This window comes from Pipra filicauda, unplaced genomic scaffold, assembly GCF_003945595.2.
Source record: "Pipra filicauda isolate LSUMZ 115617 unplaced genomic scaffold, ASM394559v2 scaffold22_size4397567_pilon, whole genome shotgun sequence".
Lineage (NCBI taxonomy): Eukaryota > Metazoa > Chordata > Aves > Passeriformes > Pipridae > Pipra > Pipra filicauda.
In genome coordinates, this window is record NW_024104343.1 from 1,137,097 (window position 1) to 1,162,344 (window position 25,248).

Here is a 25,248-nt window from a genome sequence, read left to right on the forward strand (position 1 = left end):
TGTCTATCATCATATCAAAAAAACAATGTTTAAAGAGTAGGTCATTTAGTAATGCTAATCTAATTTGTATTCAGTGAAGTTGATATAGTAGCCAGAATTATTTATCATGATTGATACTTTAAGGGCAGTAATCTGTTTAATGGATTTTGATTGGTGAACTATTACCATACCACTGTTCAATATATTATTTATAGGGAAATTGGGTACGAACATGTTCCAGGGTTTAGAACTTGATTGTCTAGCAGGCATCCCTGCAACTCTAGCTCAGACATCTCAGGGCATTTTTGGAGTCACAAAGGGGCATGACAATGTTTGGTCCCATATCAGGTGGCTCCAGATCTTAGCCTCCACCCTCCCCAAGTTATTTTGGGATGCAGTTTATTTACATGAGTGTCATAATATTAAAAGTATAATTATTTGGAGAATTGTGTGCTGTTATGACAGGCTAGGCTTTCTTGCTACTTCAGCTAAGAGTGTTATGAAACTGTAGTTCCCCAACTCTCAAGCAGCACACATCTACCTCTCCTCCCTCTCCTGCCCACACAGCAATGCTAAGGCTTTAGGCCTATTCATGCCAACATGTATTAACTGCTTGTTGCACCAGGAACCATTCCAAAAACTAGTTCTGATTTGATAATGCTGCATGGATGGAGCTGAATCCAGTACTGAATTCCAGCATGGTACAACAGGAACAGGTTGCCCGGAGTATTTGTGGATGCCTCATCCGTGGAAGTGTCCAAGGCTAGGTTGGTTGGGTCTTTGAGCAATCTGGTCTAGTGAAAGATGTCCTTGCCCATGGCAGATGATTGGAACTACATGGTCTTTAAGGTCACTTCCAACCCAAACCATTCTATGATGTTATGTAGACTCATCAGTGCCTGTAATCCTTAGTAGTGTAAAATGGTCCTGGACCATATTAAATTTATTATGTGGTTTGATATCCATAAATACAATCGTGTTTAAAAAAATCACAATTTTGATGTTGTTTATAAACACTTCAGATCTAAAAAGTTGCTAATACTTGACAGGATGCTATTAGTAGACATTCGACCTTGCGTGTAGGCAAGTGTACTAGCAGTCTCCCACCTGAGAATACTGTCTCAAAAGCCACATGTGATAGCTTCTGCTTTATTTCTTTTCTTATGAATTGAGATATTTGGAAGGTTGTTCCCATATTGTCTGGTAGTGAAAAAAAAGGAACAAATTTTTCCTTGATCACTTACATTTACTGAACGATAAAATTGAGGGAATTACAAAATATTGTTTCAGAAATAATTAATGCTCAGACGTAGTGAAATACACTGATAGCTAACCCAAATAGAATTTGGCAAGCGATCCTCGTGTGATTTCACAGCTTGTTCGTTGATGGATGTGTTTTTAATGAGTTCGTACCAAAGGAAAAGATTTCACTGGAGTAAATTGAAGATTAGAGTGAGTCCTGATGAAGGCTAGTTTGTCTTAAATAATTCAGCAGACACTTAAATTGATCAATTCCATATTCGGCTGGTGGTTTCACCTGGATGTCCTCATTGAGTACAACTCAAAATGTATTAATGTGTTTTCACTGTTGTCTGGAAAATATCATACTATCACTATTTCTGCAGAGGTGTGCTCTGCCTTTCCGTAATACTTGATTCTTGGATACAGCCATACCTAGGGGCATTTTGGTATGATTAAAATTCTGAAGTGTTGAGGTGCATCTGGGTTGTGAGATATTTTGATTGAGCTAATTTCTATTGGTAAACCTTATCTTCTGTGTTTTCTAGATGTCATGTATTTGCTACTCTACCTTGTCAGTGTTCTTTATCAGTATTTTCAGCCTTTCCAGGAGTGTTATCAGAGATTAACTTTCTATTATATACCATCCCTGAGAGTTAAAAATTCTTTATGATGAATTGCTGCCAAATTACTGAAGTTGTTTAGAAGGAGAACATCCTTAACTCCTATAATGTTGATGTATTTCAATCCTTGAACCTGGATAAGGGTGGAGAACAAAGCTCCAGAAATACCTTCTGAAAGAGGCCATTGTGATCTGCGCTGATCTGACTGTTTACAATTGCTATTGGATTGGATTGGATTATGTTACTTCCTTTGCATCACTGAAAGATTGTGATGCCAAATTATAGGAAGTACTCCTGTAAATGTTTCAATACCAGCAGGTCTTATTCTTATCCTTGTTTAATTTCAGTAAAACTATTTTGAATAGTTGGTCTAAAGACTAGTTTAAAAAATTTTGTCTTAACTGTTGTCTGATGTTAATTCAGATGGGTGGAAGTGAGTGGTTGTTATTTGTTCTAGCACACACACAGGCTAGCTCAGTTTTCTTCCTGGCAGATACCTCTGCAACTTCAGATCAGGAAGGTTGTTTCTCTGAAGGGTCCCCATCTTGTGCCTTCAGCCATTCATTTTGCAGATTCCTGTAAATGTCTCGAGAGCCTGTCCTGGATCTGATTTGATGTTTTTTCTTCACTAGTGATGGAAGCTAGCCTGACTGTTCATGTTGTACTTTAAACATCATAAGTAAAACACTGATGTTTTGAGTAAAGACTGTGATCAGTCCATGATCCTACCGTTTTGAGTCTCAACGGTTTCAAGAGTTTCTTGGAATTTAGCCACCTAAATCAAGTGAGGTATTCAAATGATTGGCTAACATAGGGCAGCTGTGCTGAAAGAGTCTTGAGGCTGGTTAGTACCTCTTAAATCCCTAGAGCTTAAAATTGCCCAAGTGCTAGGGCTTGCTTTCCTTGTGATCATTTTGTAGAACTGAGGAACTTTCTCCAAGGTAAGCAAGCTGTTTTCCACAGCATCCACTTATGTGACATTTCATGTCAGACTGTTTTTGCCACAGATTATCTGTAGTTCCAAATACAGTAAATAATCGTATGGTTAAAAATTCCCCAGTCGTTTCTGAATTCACTACTGACAGAACAACAGAAGATCTACAGTGGAGTGTTTTTTTTTTACCAGTAGTGTCATCATCATACCTTCCTGCTTAGGAAATTAACTGGGACATACCTTGTTGGGTAAGTAGAGAAGACGATACTAGATATGAATCTGCTGGAGGCCTGAGCTTTTTTTGAAATGGGTCATGTCTGTCACATCAAAGACATCATAATCAACTGGTCTGTTACCGCGGCTTCAATAGCTAAGTAATATGAAATTCCACTTTTATGCGGGAATTGTTACAATGGTTCAACCTGATGGGAAGTATTAAACCTGCTGTCATGGTTTTCAGACATTCCCATCCACGCCTTGATCATGCGTCTGTACCTTCACGGTCTATATTTTGGGACATTCTGTGTAGTAGACTTGCTTTTCATTAGGAGATGGATTCCTGGTAGTAACCAGACAGAAAATGAGGCATTTATTTTGGAGTTAAGCTGATCAGATTTTCGATATGGAATGCAACTACATGTGATTTACTATTAGAAACTTTTCTCCATGTGGTTTTATGTATTATTTGATTTTAAATTCCTCAATGATATCTGCCCTTTATTTCTGGTATAAATTTATTTATTTTTGCTATCTGCATGAATTAGAGGTTTTACAGATGTTTTTTATTTATATTAAACTCCTGACTTGGTTTCCCATGAGGAAAGCTTTTCATTGTAGTGGCATCTGCTCCATATGTGTCTTTAAGGAAAATAGCCTTTCAGACATCTGTTAGGCCTGTTAAAAATAGAAGAATTTGGGAAATTCAGCCTCTTCTTGGATGATACCTTTTTAGGAAAGTATCATTGTCTGGATTCAACCTGGAGAAACAGAAGCTTTCTCTGCATTCCAGGCTAATCAATATGTTAGTACATCTAACTGTATTTTTTGGATAAGGCAAAGAAAAAAAAATACCCCTTTCTTTTCCTAGTAGAACATACCTTTCTGCGAATTTCAGCATGAAGACTGTAAACTCAGCTTGTTTTGACAGCTGTGTTGTAGCCCCCATTGGCAATTCTGAGATCTGCTTACTGACCTTGCTGGTCCATCTTTGTTGAACATAATGCAATCCTAAACAGTGCCAGGGATTTTCTGCGCTGTGTATCAATGCACTGTCATCCACTAGACAAGGGAAGGCTGCCTGTATGCAGCTCGGACGTAACTGATAGATGTTGTCCTTATGTCACTTAAAATACACTCCCTTTGTTTCTGACCCGAATATCCTTTAGGAAAATCTTGGATTTGCAGGACAGTCAGTAGTGCAAATTCAAGCTGTTTATAATTCAAGCTGAAGAAACAGAGTAGCAGAACATGCCCTCTATTACTGCTAATACAGCTGAAAAGTCATGAACTCAATGGCTTGCATGTATACATATATATATGTGTGTGTATATGTATAGAAAGACTTTCTGATTTCTTGTAAGTAATTTTAATTTTGAGTTAGCAGTTCTTTGCTTTGTTATCATTTATTTGAGAAAAAAGAGTGTGTCAAAGGTGAAGAAAGATGTACTATTTCCACAAAGCCATAAAAACATCTCAACAAAAATACTATTCTTTTATTGTGAATTGACTTCCCATACACTGAAGTATTGTTTGATCTTTCCAGAATGCTGCTGGTCTTCACCAAGATTTAGGCATGTTGGCTGTCCATTTCAAACTGAGCAGCATGTTCTTTTATCTTCTTTAAACATGATAAAACATCTGTTAAGGTATCAGTCCTTCTTTATTTGAAGCTTTTTTTTTTGCTTTTCAAGTGCCTGAGTCTAAAGAAAAGAGTCAGGGATTCACACTTTTTACCTCTGCACTCTGTAGAGTTCACTGACGTTGCCGTGGTGAAAGCCATACATTCTCCACAAGCATCCGCAGGGGACGCCATTCCAGTTTACTCTCTTTGGTCGGCTTGGCTATAACTGATATTTTACTTTTTGGATGGGAACACTTACAGGTGGTCTGACAGCCTCAGCACTGCTGATCCTTTTAAGGAAAGTATGAAACTGAAGCCCTTGCAGTGTTTTTCTCTATGAGCCTGTGACAGGAATGAATCCTCTTCAGTGATCAAAATGTAGTGTTAGTGTAGCTTCTGAGATATGTTCCTTTACTTGACATCAACAAAGGAGACATTGAAAGTACACATATATCAGATTGCACACTCTTGTAGTTGCCTCATGATTTATTCTGTATTTGAGAGAAAAAGCTGTCTTTGCTGTTGGATGTGAGATCTGTGAGAGTTACTACTGGGCAGCTCAACTCGTGTCAGTTCCCATTTGGACTTACATGTAGTCAAACTATTCTTGTATGCTATTACTTGAGAAACAGGACTATTCATTACCCTTACACTGAGTTCTCTGACTTGTGTAAGTTCCTAATTCAGCTTCCCTTTTAGTTATTTGGATTGTCTGTTTTCAGGATTCCACTATAAAGACTTAAGTAGCCTTACAGACATCCTTATATGCTCATTATAAAAAAATATAGGACATTAAAAGAAGCCTGTCAACATTGCAACACTTAAATTCTTAGCATCTCTTGTGGTAAGGTGTATGGATTTTAGTTTGAATATAATTATAGACTACATGTCACAAAGAAAGCCACATATTACTAAGGCAACTCTCCATCTCTACCCTTCTACATAATTGATTTGTCAAACAGGTAAACAAATAGTACCAACAATATGCATTGTGCATGGATTTCAGACCATTTTGAATAATAATGATGAGGATGACACTATTACTACTAGTAATAATAATGATAACCCAGTGGCATTTCTGTTGTGTTTCTGGTATTTCGGTTTCTAATCTTTTAGAGTATGTATTTCTGCATTCATCCTTAAGAATTATATACTCACATACGGGACATCTTAATTTATTGTAGTTCAAGTGATTCTGATGAAAACTTTGCACCTTTTACACATAGGTGCATGCTCATGTTTGTACAACACATCTTTGTGGTCTAAAGTATCTGATTATTTCAGTATCAAAGATCTGCCTGTCTGAAAAGCCAATACTCAATAAATGATACATCTTCTGCTGATTCTGTAGTGTCTTGAGCTTGGTACCATTTAAAATCAATGCATCTTACACTGCATTTTGTTAGCTTCTATGGTTTAATATTAATGAATCATCTCTATTGCACCCTGAGTAGGGACAAATATTAAAAATCTGTATAACTTCAACGAAGCTTTGTGGGTTTTTTCTAGTCTAGTCTCAATCTTTCCTGGCTAACCAGACAACCAAACTTAAAATTAGGAATATTGTTCTCAATATGCTAAGAAGTAATAGTACATGTACAAATCTAGTAAAATAATCGAGGAAAAGTAGTTAAGAGTGATTCTTCGTGATGGAGCTGGGAGAATGACTTCATGACAGTTGCCTCTGTCCAGTACCTTAATATTCTTTTAGGTAGTTATTCTTAAATTAGGTGTAAAGTTGTAAGAGTACTATGTTAATTTTATGTGTAGTTTAGGAATTTCTGTTTCTGTTTCACTGCGAAATGCCTTATTCAAATTCAAGTCCCATTATCCTTGTTTATTCATATGTAAGTACAAATTTTACCACAGTTGTTGGATGCTACTTCATGTATTATAAGAACAGAATATCTACCTACAGTGGACACTGAGCTAATAATGTTCAAACTGTACATTTTAAGTGTTTGACTTTAGGACCAGGCTGGAGACAGCCTGCAGACTAAAGCACAACAATTGATTTTCAATCTAGTTTAATCTGAAAGACATCCTGTTTCTGTACTCTGCTTTTGATGAAAAACAAAGTATGGTTAGTGGAAAGGATTTCTTATTTTACACCAAGATTTCATATATGAACTAAAATGCAAATAGTATGTTTACTTCAATGGGACATCATCAGGTGGATGCACAGCTAGGCAGGCATTTCTGAAGTGGGTTAGTAACATAAAATGTTCACTCCACCTGAATTTATTTTCTTCTACTGTCACAGTAAAACCAATAAAAGAGACAGTAAATTCCATCCTCTTTGGCTTCTATATCAAACCGTTTGGATTAGACAGCCTTCAGTTTCACTTTATATTGAAAATGGAAGGAGTGTCACCATTACCCTTTTCAGAGTCTGTTTTGAGATGATCAGTACCATATGACTTAGGAACTTTGCACTGTCAGAGGAATTTTCACATTGATAGACTAGATACGGTTGAGAAATATTCTATAAAACCTTAGGTGTCGCTGTGGTCTAGAGGGGGATATTTCCAATTTAAAGGCCTCAGTTTAATGCCACTATATGAAGGCTATTACTTTGTTGGAGAAGTACCAATATTATTGCTTCTTTTCTTGCATTGAGAAGTACTGATATCTGGAAACCATAACATATTCTTTATTAAGGAAAAAAACCCAGCAAAACAAAATTAGTTTAGGATTTTAGAAATTGTCAAGGAATTACTGTCTTGAACCTTGCCTTGAGAAGGAAAAAGAAAAGTATGGGGAAGGAGATCTTATGGAATTCATGAAATTGATGGGAAAACAGGGATAGGGAAAAACGAGATAAGTAGCTCATGGAAGAATTTGAGACTAGTGTTTCTACTGTGGATGTAGTAAAAAATGTGCAAAATACATCTGGAGTGAGAATTGAGTGACTTAATGTTTAGGAAGATTGAAACTTCCGTTGAAAATACATGACCTGTAAACCATAGAAAAGGCCAAGTCTTTTGAGTATGATCTACATAAGCTACTGTTTTCCTGGGAGCATTCTGCTGTACCTAATTAACTGTATTAGGTGAGTGTACAGTAGTATAGTGGGATATGAATATTGGTATATACTAGCATATGCTATATTACATGTTTCATAGCTGAGATTTTTCAAAACTGTTATATTCCTGCAAGTTTATAATAAGCTGTTATTGGAATCAGCTTTCAAATATTTGCACCAGAAAATGAGATTTGCCTTGTTTTGGTACATCCTGAGTTATACGAAATTTGTGAACTACTTTCATTTCTTTGCAACTACTGGGTCATAAACATGGATTAGTTTTATAGGATTTGGTATATGAGTTGACAGATGTGATATATGATGACACTTTATCTTTTATTGCTTACACATACTAGTTATTTGGAAAGGATGGGGGCAGTTCCTATTAACCACAGGATGGGATTTCAGTTGCTTACCCAAGTGTCTCTCATTCATTCATTCATTTGCTATCAGTTATAGCAGATATATTGCTTCTTCAAGCCTGTCACACCAATAAATCATTTCAGATTGTATGCATTTGTACAGTGCCAAAGTATACGATGAATTTTAAAGGAAATCTCCTGTTTTTCTTTTCAATCAGATGAGCAACGTGAAGCGACTACGGCCACGGCTCAGTGCTATTCTTTTTAAGCTTCAGTTTGAGGAGCAGGTGAATAACATCAAACCTGACATCATGGCTGTCAGTGCTGCCTGTGAAGAGATAAAGAAGAGTAAAAGCTTTAGCAAGCTGCTGGAACTAGTATTGTTAATGGGAAACTACATGAATGCAGGTTCTCGGAATGCACAGACCTTCGGATATAATCTCAGCTCCCTATGTAAAGTGAGTTTTGAAAGTTCGTGTTGAGTATTACATTCACTTTTTCATTCGTTTTTATTATGCTGCTTAAATACTTGGTTTTATGTTTTTCCTGCAGTTATTTGCTTTCTATTTTTTTCGTTATTGTTAGCATTAGTTGATGGTTTGAACAATACAGCTAATCCGTGATTAGTCATCTTGAGATGGGCTTGCGTTTAAATTTTTAGATGATTCTGTTTTGAGGGAATACTGAAAAATCCAAATCCAAACAAAATAAGGTTGTGAAAGGACTATATCACTGTGATCAGAGTAATGGTGTAGTTTTAATGTCTGAGCACTTCTAAGATATCTATCACATTTTAATATATTTTAATACAGTTATGTTTTCTCTTGGACATACATTTTCTGCTCATACGATTCTCTTCTTTTGTTGCTCAGTTTCATCAGTTTCTTGTTTCTTCTAATTTTTCTTAAATTTTCACTCTTTCAACTTTTGTATAAGATAAATACAAGAAAGCATCCATACTTTTCTGAATGTTAATTTATAATCCATTCTAATCCTAATTATCTTCCCCATAGTTACTGGTTTTTTTTTTCCTGTGCCCTCTGGGAGACTATTGCAAAATCTACAGAGAGCACCATATATGTAATAGTTCTTACGAGAAAGGAATTATTTGGAAGTTTATATGTACTCTGTCTTCCCATTTCTTTATCTTTTCGCACAGGAGAAAATACAATATATTAACTTCTACATTCTTTAATCACCCTTATGCTGTCATATTTCGGAAGAATTCTTTCACTATGGTTTTTGAGTGTTGAATGTGATACCTATGACATAAATATTCATAGAGAATAAGTTATATACTTTCCCTAGTCTAAAGTAAACATTAAGCATGGGTCATCCACCTAGAGAAATACAATTTGTTGAGAAACATATTCAGAAGGAAAGTACTAAAGGTTCACTCTCCAGTTAGGTGCATTTACTTCTTAGGTTTTACAAAAATCTGTCATAGGTCTGTTTATATTCTCTGTATTTTTAATGCACAAGACAACAAAAAAAGAAATATGAAAACAATGTGAAGGTAATTTTTACAGGCAGTTTGCAGAGCAGGATCAAAAGTCAGAATTTATCTTGGAGGAATAATTTATTAAGATCTAGAATATGAAAATTTTGAAGGTAACCTTGGAGTATTACACATGGGAAAGAGAAATTATGTGGGCAGATAATGAAAGTAAGGAGCGAATGGCTAGGCAGAATTTCAGAACAAGGGCTCCAAGTCCTGACTCACTCTACAGAGCTCTGTCATGAAATGCATTTGATAATCCAGGATCTTATAGTTAAAATAGAAACATAGAGTATACTGTAAGGGACCCATCAGGCTCATCAAGTCCAACTCCTGGCCCTGCACAGGACACCACAAGAATCATACCACGTACCTGAAAGTGTTGGCCAAACGTTTCTTGAATTCTGTCAGACTTGATGCTGTGACCACTTCCCTGGAGAGCCTGTTCCAGTGCTCAAACACCCTCTGGGTTAAAAACCTTTTCCTGATATCCAACCTAAACCTCCCCCAACTCAGCTTCATACTGTATCCTCTAGTTCTGTCACTGGTTATGAGTGAAGAGATCAGTTCCTGCCCCTCTGCTTCCCCTCCTGAGATTGTTGAAGACAGCAATTAGGTATCCCTTCAGTCTCCTCTTCTCTAGGCTGAACAAACCAAGTGACCTCAACCACTCTTGATACAGCTTCCTCTCCAGACTCTTCATCCTCTTTTGGATGCTCTCTAACAGCTTAATGTATTTTTTATATTACCGTGCCCAAAACTGCACACCATATTCAAGGTGAGATCGCACCAGTGCAGAGCAGAGCTGGATGATCCCCTCCTTTGACTGGTTGGTGATGCTTTGCCTGATGGTCCCTGGGACATGGTTGACCCTCCTGGCTGCCAGAGCACCCCAAGCTCCTTTTCCGCAGTGCTGCTCTCTGTCCTCTTGTTCCCTAGTCTAAACACACAACCAGGGTTGCCCTGTCACATGTACAGAATCTGGCACTTGCCCTTGTTAAACTTCATATGGTTGGTGATTGCCCATCTCTCTGATTTGTTGAGGTCCCTCTACAGGGCCTCTCTACCCTCAAGGGAGTCAATAGCTCCTCCCAGTTTAGTGCCATCTGCAAACTTGCTTAGTATTCCTTAAAGCCCTGGTCATTACCGAAGATGTTGAAGAGAACTAGGCTGAGGATGGAGCCCTGAGGAACCCCACTGGTGACAGGTCACCAGTCTGATGTTGCTCCATTCACTATAACTCTTTGTGTCCGACCTGTGAGCTAATTGCTCACCCGTCACATAACATGGTTATCCAGCTGTGTGCTGGACATTTTGTCCAGAAGGATCTGGTGAGAGACAGTATTGAAAGCTTTACTGAAATCGAAAAAGATTCCATGGCTTCCCTTGATCAACGAGGTGGATTTTCCTGTCACAGAAGGAAATCAGGTTCGACAAGCAAGACTTTCCCCTTATTAAGCTGTGCTGGCTGTGACCAATGTCCTTCAATACCTCACTGAATAATTTTTTCCACGATTTTACTGGGCACTGAAGGTCTGTAGTTTCCAGGATCCTCCTTCTTGCCCTTCTTGATAATTGAGACAATGTTCACCAGCTTCCAGTCAGCTGGGACCTGTCCAGATTCCCAAGACCACTCAAAAATTATTGAGAGAGGCTTTGCAGTGACATCAGCAAATTCTTTGAGTATTCTGGGATAAATCCCATCAGGCCCCATAGATTTTTAGGGATCCAACTGGAGCAGCAGGTCCTGCACAATTTCAGGGTTGACTGGGAGTTGATCATTCTCACAGTCATGGTCCTCCAGCTCAGGGCAACCTGAGTTCCTCAGATTTGCACACATACAGATTATTTCACCTTACAGGAGGGTACAACATTCTTTAGAGAGGGAAAAAATGTCTTTTAGTGTACCTTCTGTATATTATAAAGATGTTGATTATCTACTGCTTACTTGGTGCTAATAAGTTTTTAAGTGAAGTCTTGTCTGAATTACTGCAAAAAATATATAGACTGACTGGTGAAAATCCATATGTAGAACTTTTAATCTAAGGAAAAAAACATTTGGGTGTATTTAGTTTAGAAAAGAAAGAAGAGGAATATGCGCTTCATTTATGCTCAAGAGAAATGTTGATCACTACCAATAGGCTGTAGGTGAAGTAGATAAGTAGATACAAAGCTTTAAACACCAAAAAAAAGGTAATTTGCTTCCTATTGTCAAAATGCTTATTATGGTGTAATTTTGATATTATGTCATGCTGTGTGATTGGAAGTGCTGAGACTAGTTTACTCTTTTCAGGACTTAATTTTTGCATAAAGAGATAATGTCATATGTTTCATTTACATAAGAAATGTGCAAGTACAAAAATGATGTTCTAATGACACAAATTTTGTATGTATTTCATTTGACGTCACTTCATGCTAGATTGTAAATACCAAACCATGGTGTGTAAAAACTTTTTGGGAGGGAAGATAATGCAGCCTTAATGGTTGCTGAATGTGAATGCCTATGGCAAGGGGTTTGGACTAGATAGTCTTTAGAGGTGCCTTCCAAGCCGAGCTGTTCTATTACAAGAAAAAACAAAACAAAACAAAACCCCCAGAAAACTAAATATTACAGATTTTGCTGTGAGGCAGAGCAACTATGACCACCAAGTCTAAGCAACTTTGAATTCATCTGTAAAATTTCAGATCTCTGTCACTAGATATCCCAGGACAAATGCAACCTACAATCAACTACTTGTACTTTTGAAGGTTGATAAATTTTTTTCAGAGAAAAACACTGGGACTTTGCATTTACTATCCTATGTGTATCAGGGTACTAGTCACCAATTCTTAACTTACCTCATCCAATTGTGGCCTCATTTAGGAAGTCCGTGAGTGCCAAGCCTTCACTGGGTATGAAATTGTCTTTTACACTGACAGATCACTTTGTCTGGAAACACAGAGGTAAAACTATGTATGTGTAATTTTTTGGATTTTCTTAACAATGTGTAGTGTCTTGGTTGATGCCTAATCTCTTCTGTTCTGAGAATAATGAACTAATATTAAACTAATATTAAAAATATTAGTATTAAAACAGGAAAATAACCCACCCGAACTAGCGTTCCTCCACGGCCCAAATCTAGAAAGCTGCAAAATGTGGACTGTTTGGTTGTCTGCACAGCAGTTTTCAGTAGTTTTTTTTACAACCTAAGAAATTTTCCATGACTTCTGTCCTTCAAAGATATTGGTTTCTGTAATATTTAAAGGATATGCAATTTATCTGCTCTTCTTCATTTGTGCCCAGCTATGCGTAGGAGATTATATGAACTCTCCACTTTGCAGAATCTAATTCTGTATCCTGCTTTTTCCCTGCTTCATGTAGAATTGAACTGTAATAGTTCTTCTACATCAGAGAGCACCCATGCATATTCTCAGAAGAGAGATATGATATCGATATGCTAATACTCAGTCATTTATTAAATACTCATGTATTAAAATTAGTGCATGTTTATAACACAGGTTCATATTTATAGCTAACTTTTGTTAACTACATGTATTTTAAGCAGTGTAACATTGTAGAAATTTTGTGTGGTGTTAATGAGATATCCTTCACCAAGATTCCCAATACGGTAGAAGTAACTTATTTTGTAACACTGCATACAGTAAGGATCCTAAAATATGGTTTTGGGTGTTGATATATATGTGTTGCATTTTCTGTTTATTTTGAAAATTATGTCTCACATCAACTCGTCTGAAGGAAACATACACATTCTGAAAGAGTATATCTCATTGTACTAAGATAGTATAATTTTGATCTTTGAAAATAATCACTGACTTTTTATAGTGAAGTAGGAAATATTAACCTCAGTGATAGCCACCATCCAAAATTCTTCATTTTCATTTACATAAAGTACAGAAAAAACAAACAATATAATTTGGGTTTTTAATCCGATAATTTAAAATATTTTTTAAGTGATGACTGAATGAAAAAAATCTCTTTATAAGAAATTTGCAACCATGGGGAAAAAAAAGGGTATGTATATTCAAATTGGGAATGATCTTGCTCTTAGTTCCTGATTTGAAAAAAATTCCCATACAGCTCTGTTTCTGGTTTTCACCTCTCTTTAGAAAGAGAGGTAATTTTTCCTTTCTGCCTTGTTGCTGTAATTACTCATATTGTTGAACTTTGATCACTTGTATTTTTCATGTTAACCAAACTAAAGAACAGTCTTGAAGCTGAAACAAACTAACATAATTTTTCAGGTTAATTCCTTGTTGTGATACTGTGCTAAAAACTTTGTGCCTTGATATTCAGATGTTGTACAAGTCTTAGTGCAACTGTGGCAGCCCTTTAGTACTTATGCTTACTTTGTACCTATGTGCACAAATTATATACTTTTCCTGCTAAATTGTTTTGTCTAGAAATAGTCCTTAAGTAGCAAAGAAACACTTTCATATGTGATGTCATTTTCTATTGGTCAAAATCTCTTTGATTTAGAAGGACAACTCAAATGGAAGACTACAACAGAAATGTATAGCTGAGTGTTTGCCAGTAGTCAATTGTTAGTGGTTTTTACACAAGTAACTGCAAGTTTTAAAATGACCAGACTTAAAAAAAATGTGAGATGTATAAAGGGTTCAAAAAGGTTTATACTTAAGAGATTTTGAAGTCAACTTTTTTAAACAATGAAATCTCTAAACTCTTATTTACTGTATTGAGAATTGATAACAAGAAGCACTTGTGCAGGTTGAGGCTGTGTAGCTTCCACTGCCGAAATATTGTTAGACTAGAGTTAATTTCATGCACGAGGAAACAAATCATGTAATGGAGTGTACATGTGCATTATGTATAGTTAGATTCTGCTGATTTAGCTCTGATTTTTTTTTTAGGCTTTTATTTGTTTGTTCACAGTTTTGCAAATACTCCTGTATTGTTTAAATAATTACATTTTTAAAAGAGATATGTGTACTGTTTTTGAGTACTGAACTCAAATATGGCATAGAATTAAAAAAAAAAATTAGTCTGATCTTCCTAGGGGTTTTTAGCAAGGTGGGAATTAAACAGCCCATTACTTTGGTTTTTTTTTTAAAAAAACTACCACTTCAACAGTTTGTTCTTACCTTTCTTGGATTCATAGTTAGTAATATATATTAATTATCAAAATGTATTTTTCTCAGTGTTTTTACATTTTATTTTTTTTTCCTAGCTGAGAGACACAAAGTCGGCAGATCAGAAAACAACATTGCTACATTTTCTCGTAGAAGTGTGTGAAGAAAGCTATCAGGATGTCCTGGATTTTGTTGAGGATTTTCAGCATTTAGATAAAGCTAGTAAAGGTTTGTGTAACTAACTAAAAGTTTTGGTTTTGATACATTAGAGTGTCTTGTGCGTGGAATGATGCTTGTTTTTTACAAACAATATTTAAAAAATATACGTTAATGGTCTATATCATGGATCAGTAATTTGAGCTGCTGCGAATGGTCTTGAAGATACTTATTGTTTGGTCCTTTAACATTTACTACAGGATTTACCATTACATTTCTTCTAACATGTCTTCTAGAATCATGTTCCAAAATATATTTCTTTTAAAAGTTCTTTTCTATTAAGAGAACTTAATTCCAACTTTCAATCTTTTATACAGTAAGTGTATCACTCAGTGTCTTTTAATTTAGAAATGCAGAAAGGTTGGCATGCTGTCACTTAATTTTATTTTATTTTTTCAAAACATGGAACAATTTTGTCTTCCCTGTATGTGTGTTCTTCATGCAACAGTAGCATTGAAAGTCTGGAAAAATTTTACTGTTTCGTCATGCAGTATAGAATATAGTAAATCTCAGTATAGAGATCAGTGCATTTTTTTGCAATTAATTTTTTAATTAAGAATGTCTTTTCCATATTTTATCACAGTTTAAGTAATTTAAGCAGACTAAGCACTGAGTAAGACATTAATGCTACCTCAGCACTGTCCTACTCTGTCAGGAAAAAAAAATCAGATGGCTGTCTTGGTTAATAATTTTTTTAGTTTATATCAGTTTGGAAAGTATCACTGTTTATCTAGATTGCTCTATGTAGCATCACTCTTATGTCTCTGTCAGTCTCCCTGCCCCAAATTACAACTTTGCAAAACCTGCTTCTGATGAAGAACTTGAGATACTGGTCCTTTACATAGAGTTCACTTCCTGGTGTCCTAGTTCTTAAAGTTTCCAATTTTACTTCGTGCATTATAACCACTTAAAAGTTCATTTACTTCTAAATAGCTGTCAAATGTTTCAAGCCTTTCACCTAACTGGAAGTAGAAAGAGTTTCTGCTGTATATGAATTTAACGTTTTCATCATAATTTGCAGTGTTAACTGGTCACTGATTTTTTTTTTCATTACCATGATGCTATTGTCTGTATTGTGGTTGAATTTTTTATATCAGACAGGAAAACTAAAATGTTTCTTATTAGAAGCCATTATTTTCAGACACTTTTGATTGTCTTCTGGAAAACTTCTGGGATATAAAACACTGACCTTTCAAAGAGTAGTCAGTAAAATTATCAGTTAGTCCAGATAGCTTTTTTAGCTATCTGCAAATGATCAGATGAATCTTTGATCTCACTCAGTATGTTGTAAGATGGAAATCAATGATCATGTTTTCAAGTTTATATATTGAATTTGCTTCAGTGTATTATGAGATAAATTTTGCATTTCAGTTTTATTGTATGAAAAAGACAAAGGCTTAGGATATCGTTAACAGGTTAGTGTATAAAGTGTTTGTTTATACTTGTTTCCTTACTTGCAAAACTCCATTCTGTTTTGAAAGACTCCTGCTGCGTTGGAGTTTTGGAAAATGCAACAGATCACAGAGACTGTAGCTCATGGGGGTTTTTTAAACTTTTTAGTCCTTCTGCAAAAATACCTTTTTATGAAGCAAGTTGATTTACTATGCACCAACTTTTGCACAGTAAATTTTTAATGAAGTGGATATTTTTGCTTGAGTTTACCAAAGGTCAGTTAAAAAAATGTCCGTGAATCTGTGGTTGTGTTCAGTCACATCCAACATATGGTCTCATGTAACTTACTGATATGCTGATGAAGTCTAACAAATTGACTAAGAATGATTTGTATTGAGGCTTCTACAGAGAGTTGAGAAATTATAGCAGATATTACAGCAGATATTACAAGCCATCATTATGGATACTAGGGAGAGTGATAGAGGGGAAGTCATAAAAAATCTTTTATCTAGTCAAATATGCATATTCCAGAAAAAAATACTGGTTGTGGTAGAACAGAATTTGGTATCGAGGGTTTAGAGCATTTCCTCCATTCCTAGATACTGTACTTAGGGTTTAACAGGAATAATCCATCCTGGGTTGCTTTATTGGAGGCAGTTCAGACTTCCAGTAAATCTGGAAAACTACTGGATCCAAATGTTGCATGTAAGGGGTTATAGGCTCCTGATAGTACAAAAGGGAGGAAGTCAGCCTGGGTTTTTCCTGTCATCTGATAGAAAGGTTCTGTTCACATATATGCTGCTTTGTTCCTCAAAGTTGTTGGGTAAGGAGATAACATCCCTCTTTTCTGGTTTTGTATCATACTAATATAATGGTCAATTTTCCTGTGAGCCATATAGGTTGTATTTTGTTCCAGTTCTTGTTCCTAAGTTCTCTTCTCTACCTTTTGTCCTCGCAAAGGTTAGGGCCTTGTATAGGTGGTGGAATGCCATTCCCTTCATGGTTTTGCTGAACTTTGTTCTCTGAAGTAATTTTTAAAAGTAATTCTGAAGAATAAATCAGCAAAGTTGGATAAGAATATTCTATTCTCCCATACCTTTGTTGTAAGCCGGTTTTTATTGAGCTGATTCTATTCCCTGTCTGCATAGTCATGTGTTCAAATACAATAATTTCACATTTTATATGTGGCATAAAAGTATTATTTGTGAGTGTCCTTTAAATTATAAATCAAAATTAATGTAGTAGATGTTTATATGTCATTTGAACAATATTAACACAAAACTTGACGCTGAACATACTGTATGAAAATGGAACTATACTATGCATTTTTTTTGTTTTGGATTGATCACCTTCAAGTAATTGTTGAGTCTTCTACAGGTTTCTCAAAACAAGTTATTAAAAAGATGCCTTTTTTTTTTTTTAATTCCTCCCTGACATAAGTGTCCTTGTATCAGCCAGCCCATTTGTAGCGTGCCTCGTATTTTTTTTATTTTATACTTGCTCATTTTTAAACCTTTTCTCTCAAGGTATTTCTTATTCAAAGTGGTGACCATTGGAACATTACAACATTCAGCAATTCATTTTCTTTTTATCCTTTTCAGAAAAAACATTCTTACTCATTTAATTTCATTAAATATTGTCCAGTGATTGTACAGTAAGCTGTTAAAATAGCTTGCAAGACTTTAAGAGAAGTGACAAGGTCTGTTAACTGTGAAGCTAACATGTATTTTTTAGTATTTCATAAATGATCAAGCATTCACAGTATGTAAATTAATCACTGAATTAGGAAAAAGATATTTTTTTAAATATAACTTTTACAGGCAAGCAACAAGGCACATGTAACCTTTGAAAGTGTGGTTTACTTCAGGATATTTAATTTGGGGATTTTTTTGCATTGTATGCTAAAAGTTTTGTTTCTACTTTTGTAATACTGGAAGTAGATTTAATTCATTGTTATAGTACATGTACATTTTTACTTTGAAGTATAACAAATCTTGTTTTTTAAGTACTCGTAGATCAGCAGGAGGAACTTTCATTGCAGCTAATGAGCTTACTGATATGACAGTTCCTGAAGATTTATATAGTTAAAGCTGTCTCTTCTTTTGAACATAATGACTTTCCTACTTTTCTATTAGTGTTCCAGACACAAAATATTTTGGTAATTTAGTAAAATTTACTAATTTCTTATTTTATGATAGTGTAAAGAATTAGATTGCATTTGTCCAGGCTGCTGTTTTACTTGATTGACTCTAATTTGCTCAGACCTTACAGGTAATAGTCTATAATAACACTATAAAACTGTAGATTTTTCTTCTTCTAAAAGACATTAACTCACCACAGCTTTACAAACAATGTATCCATTTTCTCATTTTTGAAACTATATTCAGTTTTTTTCATAGACAATTTCACTTCAAAATAAAAAAAGCTAGAAACCAAATTGTAAATGTGAAGTTTAATCTATATTCATGAAAAAGCAGGATACCTCCACCTACAATATTTAAAAACATTAGGACAGCATGAGATAAAAATATTAACATATATATGCATTCTGTTATTAACATATAAGCATTCTGTGTCAAAGGAAAGGCTTTTTTTCCTACTGGAGAATTTCTAAGTCAATGGTAAATTTCTCAATACTATTAAATAACATACTTATGCTATGCATTGCTTGGGCTTTTGTTTTGATGTGGGTCCCAAATTCATAGGCTGTATTTTCAGGCCATCAAGATTGTTGTGTTTGTTTGGGTTGTTTTTTCAGAAAGCAGTGCAAACTTCATGAGTTACTCCTTACTGTATTATACTCAGTCAGTACCAAAATCAACAGGTAGTTCCACTATTTTGCAGATTACACAGATTTCTAAGTTCCTATAGCAGATTTACAGTACAAAATAGACTCGTTGCGGAAGGTGAAAGCAGGGACTGGGAAAATGAAGAACTGCCCACTGTAGAAGATGACTTCTAGACCATTTAAGGAACTTTGAAGGTGTGCAAATCTATGGGACCTGACAAGATAAATGCATGGGTCCTGAGGGAACTGACTGAGGAAATGGTAACCCACTATTCATATTTGAGAAATGATGGCAGTCCAGTTAAGTTCCAGAAAAGGGGAAACGTAACCTTCATTTTTAGAATAGGAAATAAGAAAGACCCAGAGAACTACAGGCGGGCCACTCTCACCTCAGTGCCTGGCAAAATAATGGAGCAGATCCTTGTGGAAACTGTGCTAAGGCACAGGGAAAATAATGAGCTGTTTGATGACAACCAACATGGTTTCACTGAAGGCAAATTGTGCCTGACAAATTTGGTGGCCTTCTACGGTGGGGTTACAGTGACAGTGGATGAGGGAAGGGCAATAAATATCATCTACTTGGACTTGTACAAAGCATTTGACGCTGTCCCGCACAACATCCTTTTCTATAAACTGGAGAGACAAGAATTTAATAGATAGACCAGTGAGTGGATCAAAAATTGGCTCACACTAAGAGATTTGCAGTCAATATGTCAATGTCTAAGTGTGGACCAGTGACGAGTGGTTTTCTTCAGGAAACTGGTATTGGGACTGGTGCTTTTTAACATCTTTGTCAGTGATATGGATGGTGAGATCAAGTTCCCCTCAGCAAGTTTGGCAACAACACTAAGCTGTGTGGTGCAGTCGACACACTGGAGTGAGGGGATGCCATCCAGAGGGACCTGGACAGGCTTGAGATATGGGCCTGTGTGAACCTTATGAAGTTCAACAAGGCCAAGTATAAGGTCCTGCACCTGGGTCAGGGCAATCCCAAGCACAAGGTAGGCTGGGCTACATCAAAAGAAGTGTGGCCAGCACGTCGAGGGAGGCAATTCTACCCCTTCTGCTCTGCTCTTGTGAGACCTCACATGATGTGGTGCATCCAACTCTAGGGCCCCTAACACAAGAAAGATGACCTGTTGGAGCAGGTCCAGAGGAGGGCCATGAAGATGATTAGAGGACTGGAGCACCTCTCCTGTAAAGATAGGCTGACAATTGGGGCTGTTCAGCCTGGGGAAGAGAAGGTTCCAAGGAAACCTTATAGAGCCTTCCAATACCTAAAGGGGCCTCAAGAGAGCTGGAGAGGGAATTTTGACAAGGGCATGTAGTGATAGGACAAGAAGGGAATGACCTTAAGATGAAAGAGGTCAGATTTAGATTAGATATTAGGAAGAAATTCTTCACAGTGAGGCTTGTGACTCACAGGAACAGGTTGCCCAGAGAGGTTGTAGACTCTGTTCATGGAGGTGTTCAAGACCAGGCTGGATGGGACTTTAAGCAACCTGGTCTAATAGAAAGTATCTCTTTCCATAGCAGAGGGGGGTGGAACTGGGTGATCTTTAAGGTCCCTTCCAACCCAAACCATTCCATGATTCTATGGATGGATAGCCCATTCAGAAATCTACCTCGAAAAATGTTTGTAGCTAGCAGGGTAACAATTTTATCATAGGTTTTGTTTTTCTTTAATTTGAGAATTCCTTTTTTAAAATGCAAAGTTCATTTCCCATTTTTTTTAGTGTTACATATGGGATGTTTTTCTGCCTCAAATGGTTGTTTTCAAGAATGATGGCTATGAATTATAAGCAGAAGACTTGCTACCAATCAGAAGTCCATTTTTAGAGGTCTTCTGAATGAAAAATCACTATTATTTGCAGCTTTCAGAACTTCTAGTTTCTTGGTCTATAATTCACTTGGTTTCCTATCAAGACACCACCCAAGAATGATATCAAATGTATCTTAGGCCTTAGTTTATATGGAAAGAAACCAATGTATGTTTTACATAGCTATTGAACACTCTTGTAAATTAGTTTAGAGACAACTAAGCAAACTAAACATTCCTTATAACAAGTGAAAAAACCCTGTACTTTGCTTAGTAAGAAAAAAAAGCAACAATATTCTTAAAAATTGATTGCTCAAAATGGTAATTATATAAATGGCACTCAGAATAGAAAATACAAAATTTTATAGTTTAAGAGGTAAACAGTAATAGGAATAGAAGTTTTGGGTTGATTAGGTTTTCAAACAAGACAGTTATTCACTGTAAAGCCTTAAAATAAATGTTGAAGTATAACAAAGTAGTGGCATAGAATTCCATATGGAAAAAGGGATTTGAGATACCATTGTTTTAAAGGAAGAAAAATTTTTTCAAAGTCATCTTTTTTTCTTTCTATTTGTTGTCGACTGAGAAAGTATGTAATGTATTTAGCAACTAATTTTACCTTATTATTGAGCACTAAGCAATAGAGGAAGTTGTAAATATTTGTCCATTAAGACAATTCTTAGATTGGCAGGCTATTTCAAGCTCTAAATTGGGTGAAAGACATTCTTTCACAAAATTGAAAAAGCTTGTTATTTTTTTGCTAGTTTTTTTTTAATTATTTGAAAATTACTTCTTTTTTTCAATATTGAAAATCTCGGGCTGAAAATATATATCAGTTTACCAATGCATCACCTAAGACATAAAAGTGTGCCAGTCCAGCATTTAAGATAGCATATCTGGGGCATTGAATATATTTGCAAAGGAAATTCATGGTGATGTGGTTTAAGTGGACCTTTAAATATTTCTACAATTTTGTATTTATTCATGTTTGTTGCACTACTGTCTCTAACAGATCAACAGCTCTTGCTCTATTGGGACATAAGTCCTATACCAGCACACTACAGATTTGCCATATTTTTACATATTCTAATCTGAATAGTTTTATAATAAAATGAACTTTTTGAAAATAAGTAGCTAAACACGTCACCTTGCACCTTGTCAGGTTTTTTTTTTGGGGGGGGGGTGGGGTGGGTTTTTTGTCTGAGTGCGTTACATGATATAAAAATTCTGGCTTTAAGAGCCAGTGGAACTTCTACAATACTGTTGTGTGTTGCACATAATCTCTTTTAATGTTTGTGGCTATAAGTTGTGCACAGTAGTGTTATGTGGCAAGTTGTTTTAAGATCTGATTACACAACGAACTACCACAATGTAAATGAAATACTCCATTTCTTTAGGACATTGAAATATATGCATCTTTTACAAGCATGAATTAGCAAATCAAATACAAGAAAGAATTTGAGTATTTGCACATTTTTAGCAAAATGGTGCTTCAGTTTCTAATATGATATTGAAGTGTGTCAGTAATCTATTATTTATCATCTTGTGCTGGTCCATCAGTTAAGTTGTGGATCACAGCCAATCCCTGGTGCGGTCCTTGCGTCCTGGGTTGTTTAAACGTGTTGTAGACAGTTCGATCTTTAAGCAGATCAAGATTCAGATAAAGCTGTTCAATACTACTAATTTCATGCTTATTCACCTGAGTATAAATGTCTGGATGTTACTGAAAGATTTTATTAATGTATGATGTTTTAAGTGTTAGTGAGATTAAGACAAAATTATATACTCTGGAGGGGAAAAATGTGGATATCTCCTAAAAGATGAGGAAAAATCAAGTGAGTTATGCAGAAATCAGTTGCAAAAAAGTGGTGAAAAGGACAATATAAAAAAAAGAAAACCTGAATGCACTGTGTAGATGTTTAGATTCCTGAAGATGCGAAAGCTGAATTTTAATAAGTAGAGAAGTGCTGCAAATGCATATATATGTATATGTAGACTTATGTGTCTTGCTACCTTTACACTTCAGGGAGTTTGATCTTACAGTGATGAGACTGGGTAGAAGACTGATAATCTTGTGACTTTTAAAGTTTTATTTTAAACTTCACTAGAATGATATTCATTACCATTTCATGCTAATGGTTCATTCTGAATCAGTATTAATCACTCTCACTGCATATTCAAAGCAGTTAGTTATTAACAATCATACCATAAATTAGCTGTGAATATACAACATGCAGCACAGTACTTTGTGGGTCCCCAAGGATCCAGGTGATGAGGCTCAAGAGCTCTTCAGAGAGGGAAACTGCAACCGATGCAAGGGTCTTCTTTTCCTTCCCTCCTCTGAATTTGGTTTCTTCTTTTATAAAATGCTTTCAGCTCTTGGCAGCTCTTAGTCCATCACTGTACCATATCACCATATACTGTGCAACACTGGGAGATATTGATCCCTGTGCTGGGGCAGGTGCTGTATCCTGTTGCTTGGCCATTTTTTCTCCTTGCCTTAGCAGCTGCTGCTTTATTTCAGTAACAATCTGGTGACAAATAACTGACCATCAGTGAATTGTTTGTCATTCAAGTGTTTCTGTTTTCAGCTTTTTCCCATATTTTCAAGTTCTGAGCTTAAACACTATATTATAAAAAGAGATGTGGTGTCAGACTGCATTTCACCCAGGATATACTCGAAGTATAACAAGTCCAACAGGCCAGGACTCTTGTGTAGGTGGTATAGAGCACAGCTGGCATAAGGTCCAAGGCCCATGATGTTAATATTATTACTAGTGAACTGGGTACAAAAATGCTTCTACATTGTTTACCAATTACACTACATTAGTGTGTTCGTATTTGAAATCAAAATAGGAGATAACTAATTAAATTCTGCTTGGAGAGCTGTTTTTTTTTCACGTGTGCAGCTGAAGTCTGCTATGTCTACAGAAGGGAGCGTCTGAGGGCTCATGAGCCAGTGGAAAAAAAGGATCTCAAAAGCCGTTTGTATGCATATGTTAGACACATACACACGTGGAAGAAAGGGGGAAAAAAAGGCAATAAAGCCAGAAAATGGCTATAGAGACAAGTGAAATTGTCATTTTGGGAGAAATAAAGCATAAATATTGTATTTTCAGCACTGTGTGACACTCAGTATATCACAGGATCTTGTGCTACTGTTAATGGATATTTCAATGGATATTTTAAATCTTTGCTGATGTTTACAGAAACCTCCAATATTTTGCCTCTGGAATATTTCTTTGTTAGTGCTCTAAATCCACCCAAAAATACAGGTGGGGGTTTTTTTTGTTGGTTATTGAGCTTTTTTTGGCTACACTTTGTCATTTAACTTTATTTTTAAATGCTACATCAATAATGTGCTGACAATTTTAGAGAATTAGTTAGTAAACTTCATCAGTCCACTATGAAGTTTGCATGGCAAAAACAATAGTATATTTCCCGAATTTTTTTTATAATGTGGTATAGTTTTCTGTATGGGACTAGAGGTCAGCTTGTCACTGTCACTCGCTCAGAATAAAGGGACACCAGAATAGCACAAGGGAAGAAAAACACCTGTAGGCAAGAGGAAGAGTCTCATGATAAGGAGATTGTGACATCCAAGCAAATTGTCACACAGCAGCATGTAGGATTTCTGAAATATCAGCTGAAAAATCTGATGCAAAAAGTAGCAGAAGGTTTACAACAATAGAAATGAGAGAGCACACGGGAAGTACTGCTTCACATTAGAGAATTATTTCTAGTGCTTAAGACAAAACAGGTATAGTCTAAAAACTAAATGAAACACTGTTTTAATTTTAAGCACGAATAATGATTTGGGGATGGGGAAGAGGAGAGCAAAAATTCTCCACAGATATTTGTTGAAAGAAAAAAATCAGAGTACTGTATTCTCGTATTGTAAATACCAGTTTAATTTTCTGCATTCTGACATAACTGAGTTAAAACTAAAAGTTTGCTAAGTACATTTTTTACCAAGTTTTGCTGTGGCTATAATGATGTTGTGTGACTGCAGAATATTTAAGAAACTGAGGAGAAAAGCATGATTTGGGCAATTCCACATCTCTTTATCTGACTTTACTGATATCAAAGTTCATAGAGGAAAGAATAATCAGACATGGAGGTTAATGACGGTAGCATAAAATGAAAATAAATTTATTGGTAGTAGACTAATCTGCTAGCTTTCACTATTAATTTCATTTTTTTCAGTCCCATGAAATCTATGTTGACTTCAGTAAAATACTTAATATTATGTAAAATGGGAGATTACTTATTAGAATAAAAAGTAGAAGAAACAAAATCCTGTCTAAAAGGAATATGACTGAAAAATTATGAAATTGTGATATTTCAGCAATGAGTGTGTCTGACATAGGGTTAGATAGTTTGCCAGATGAGAGTATCATTTGGTTGTCATCACTGAATAATCCTGAGGAAACAGAGTAAAAGAA

General features: G+C 35.8%; 1 protein-coding gene across 3 annotated transcripts in view; it reads left to right on the top strand.

The window, feature by feature from the left end:
- DIAPH3 (diaphanous related formin 3) overlaps window positions 1-25,248 on the top strand; it is a 206,110-nt gene that overhangs the window by 88,611 nt on the left and 92,251 nt on the right. For all 3 annotated transcript variants that reach the window (XM_039381538.1, XM_039381539.1, XM_039381540.1), the window contains exons 20-21: window positions 8,221-8,460; window positions 14,687-14,816. In XM_039381538.1, the coding sequence (XP_039237472.1) occupies window positions 8,221-8,460; window positions 14,687-14,816 (370 nt within the window). The remainder of the gene's footprint in view (window positions 1-8,220; window positions 8,461-14,686; window positions 14,817-25,248) is intronic.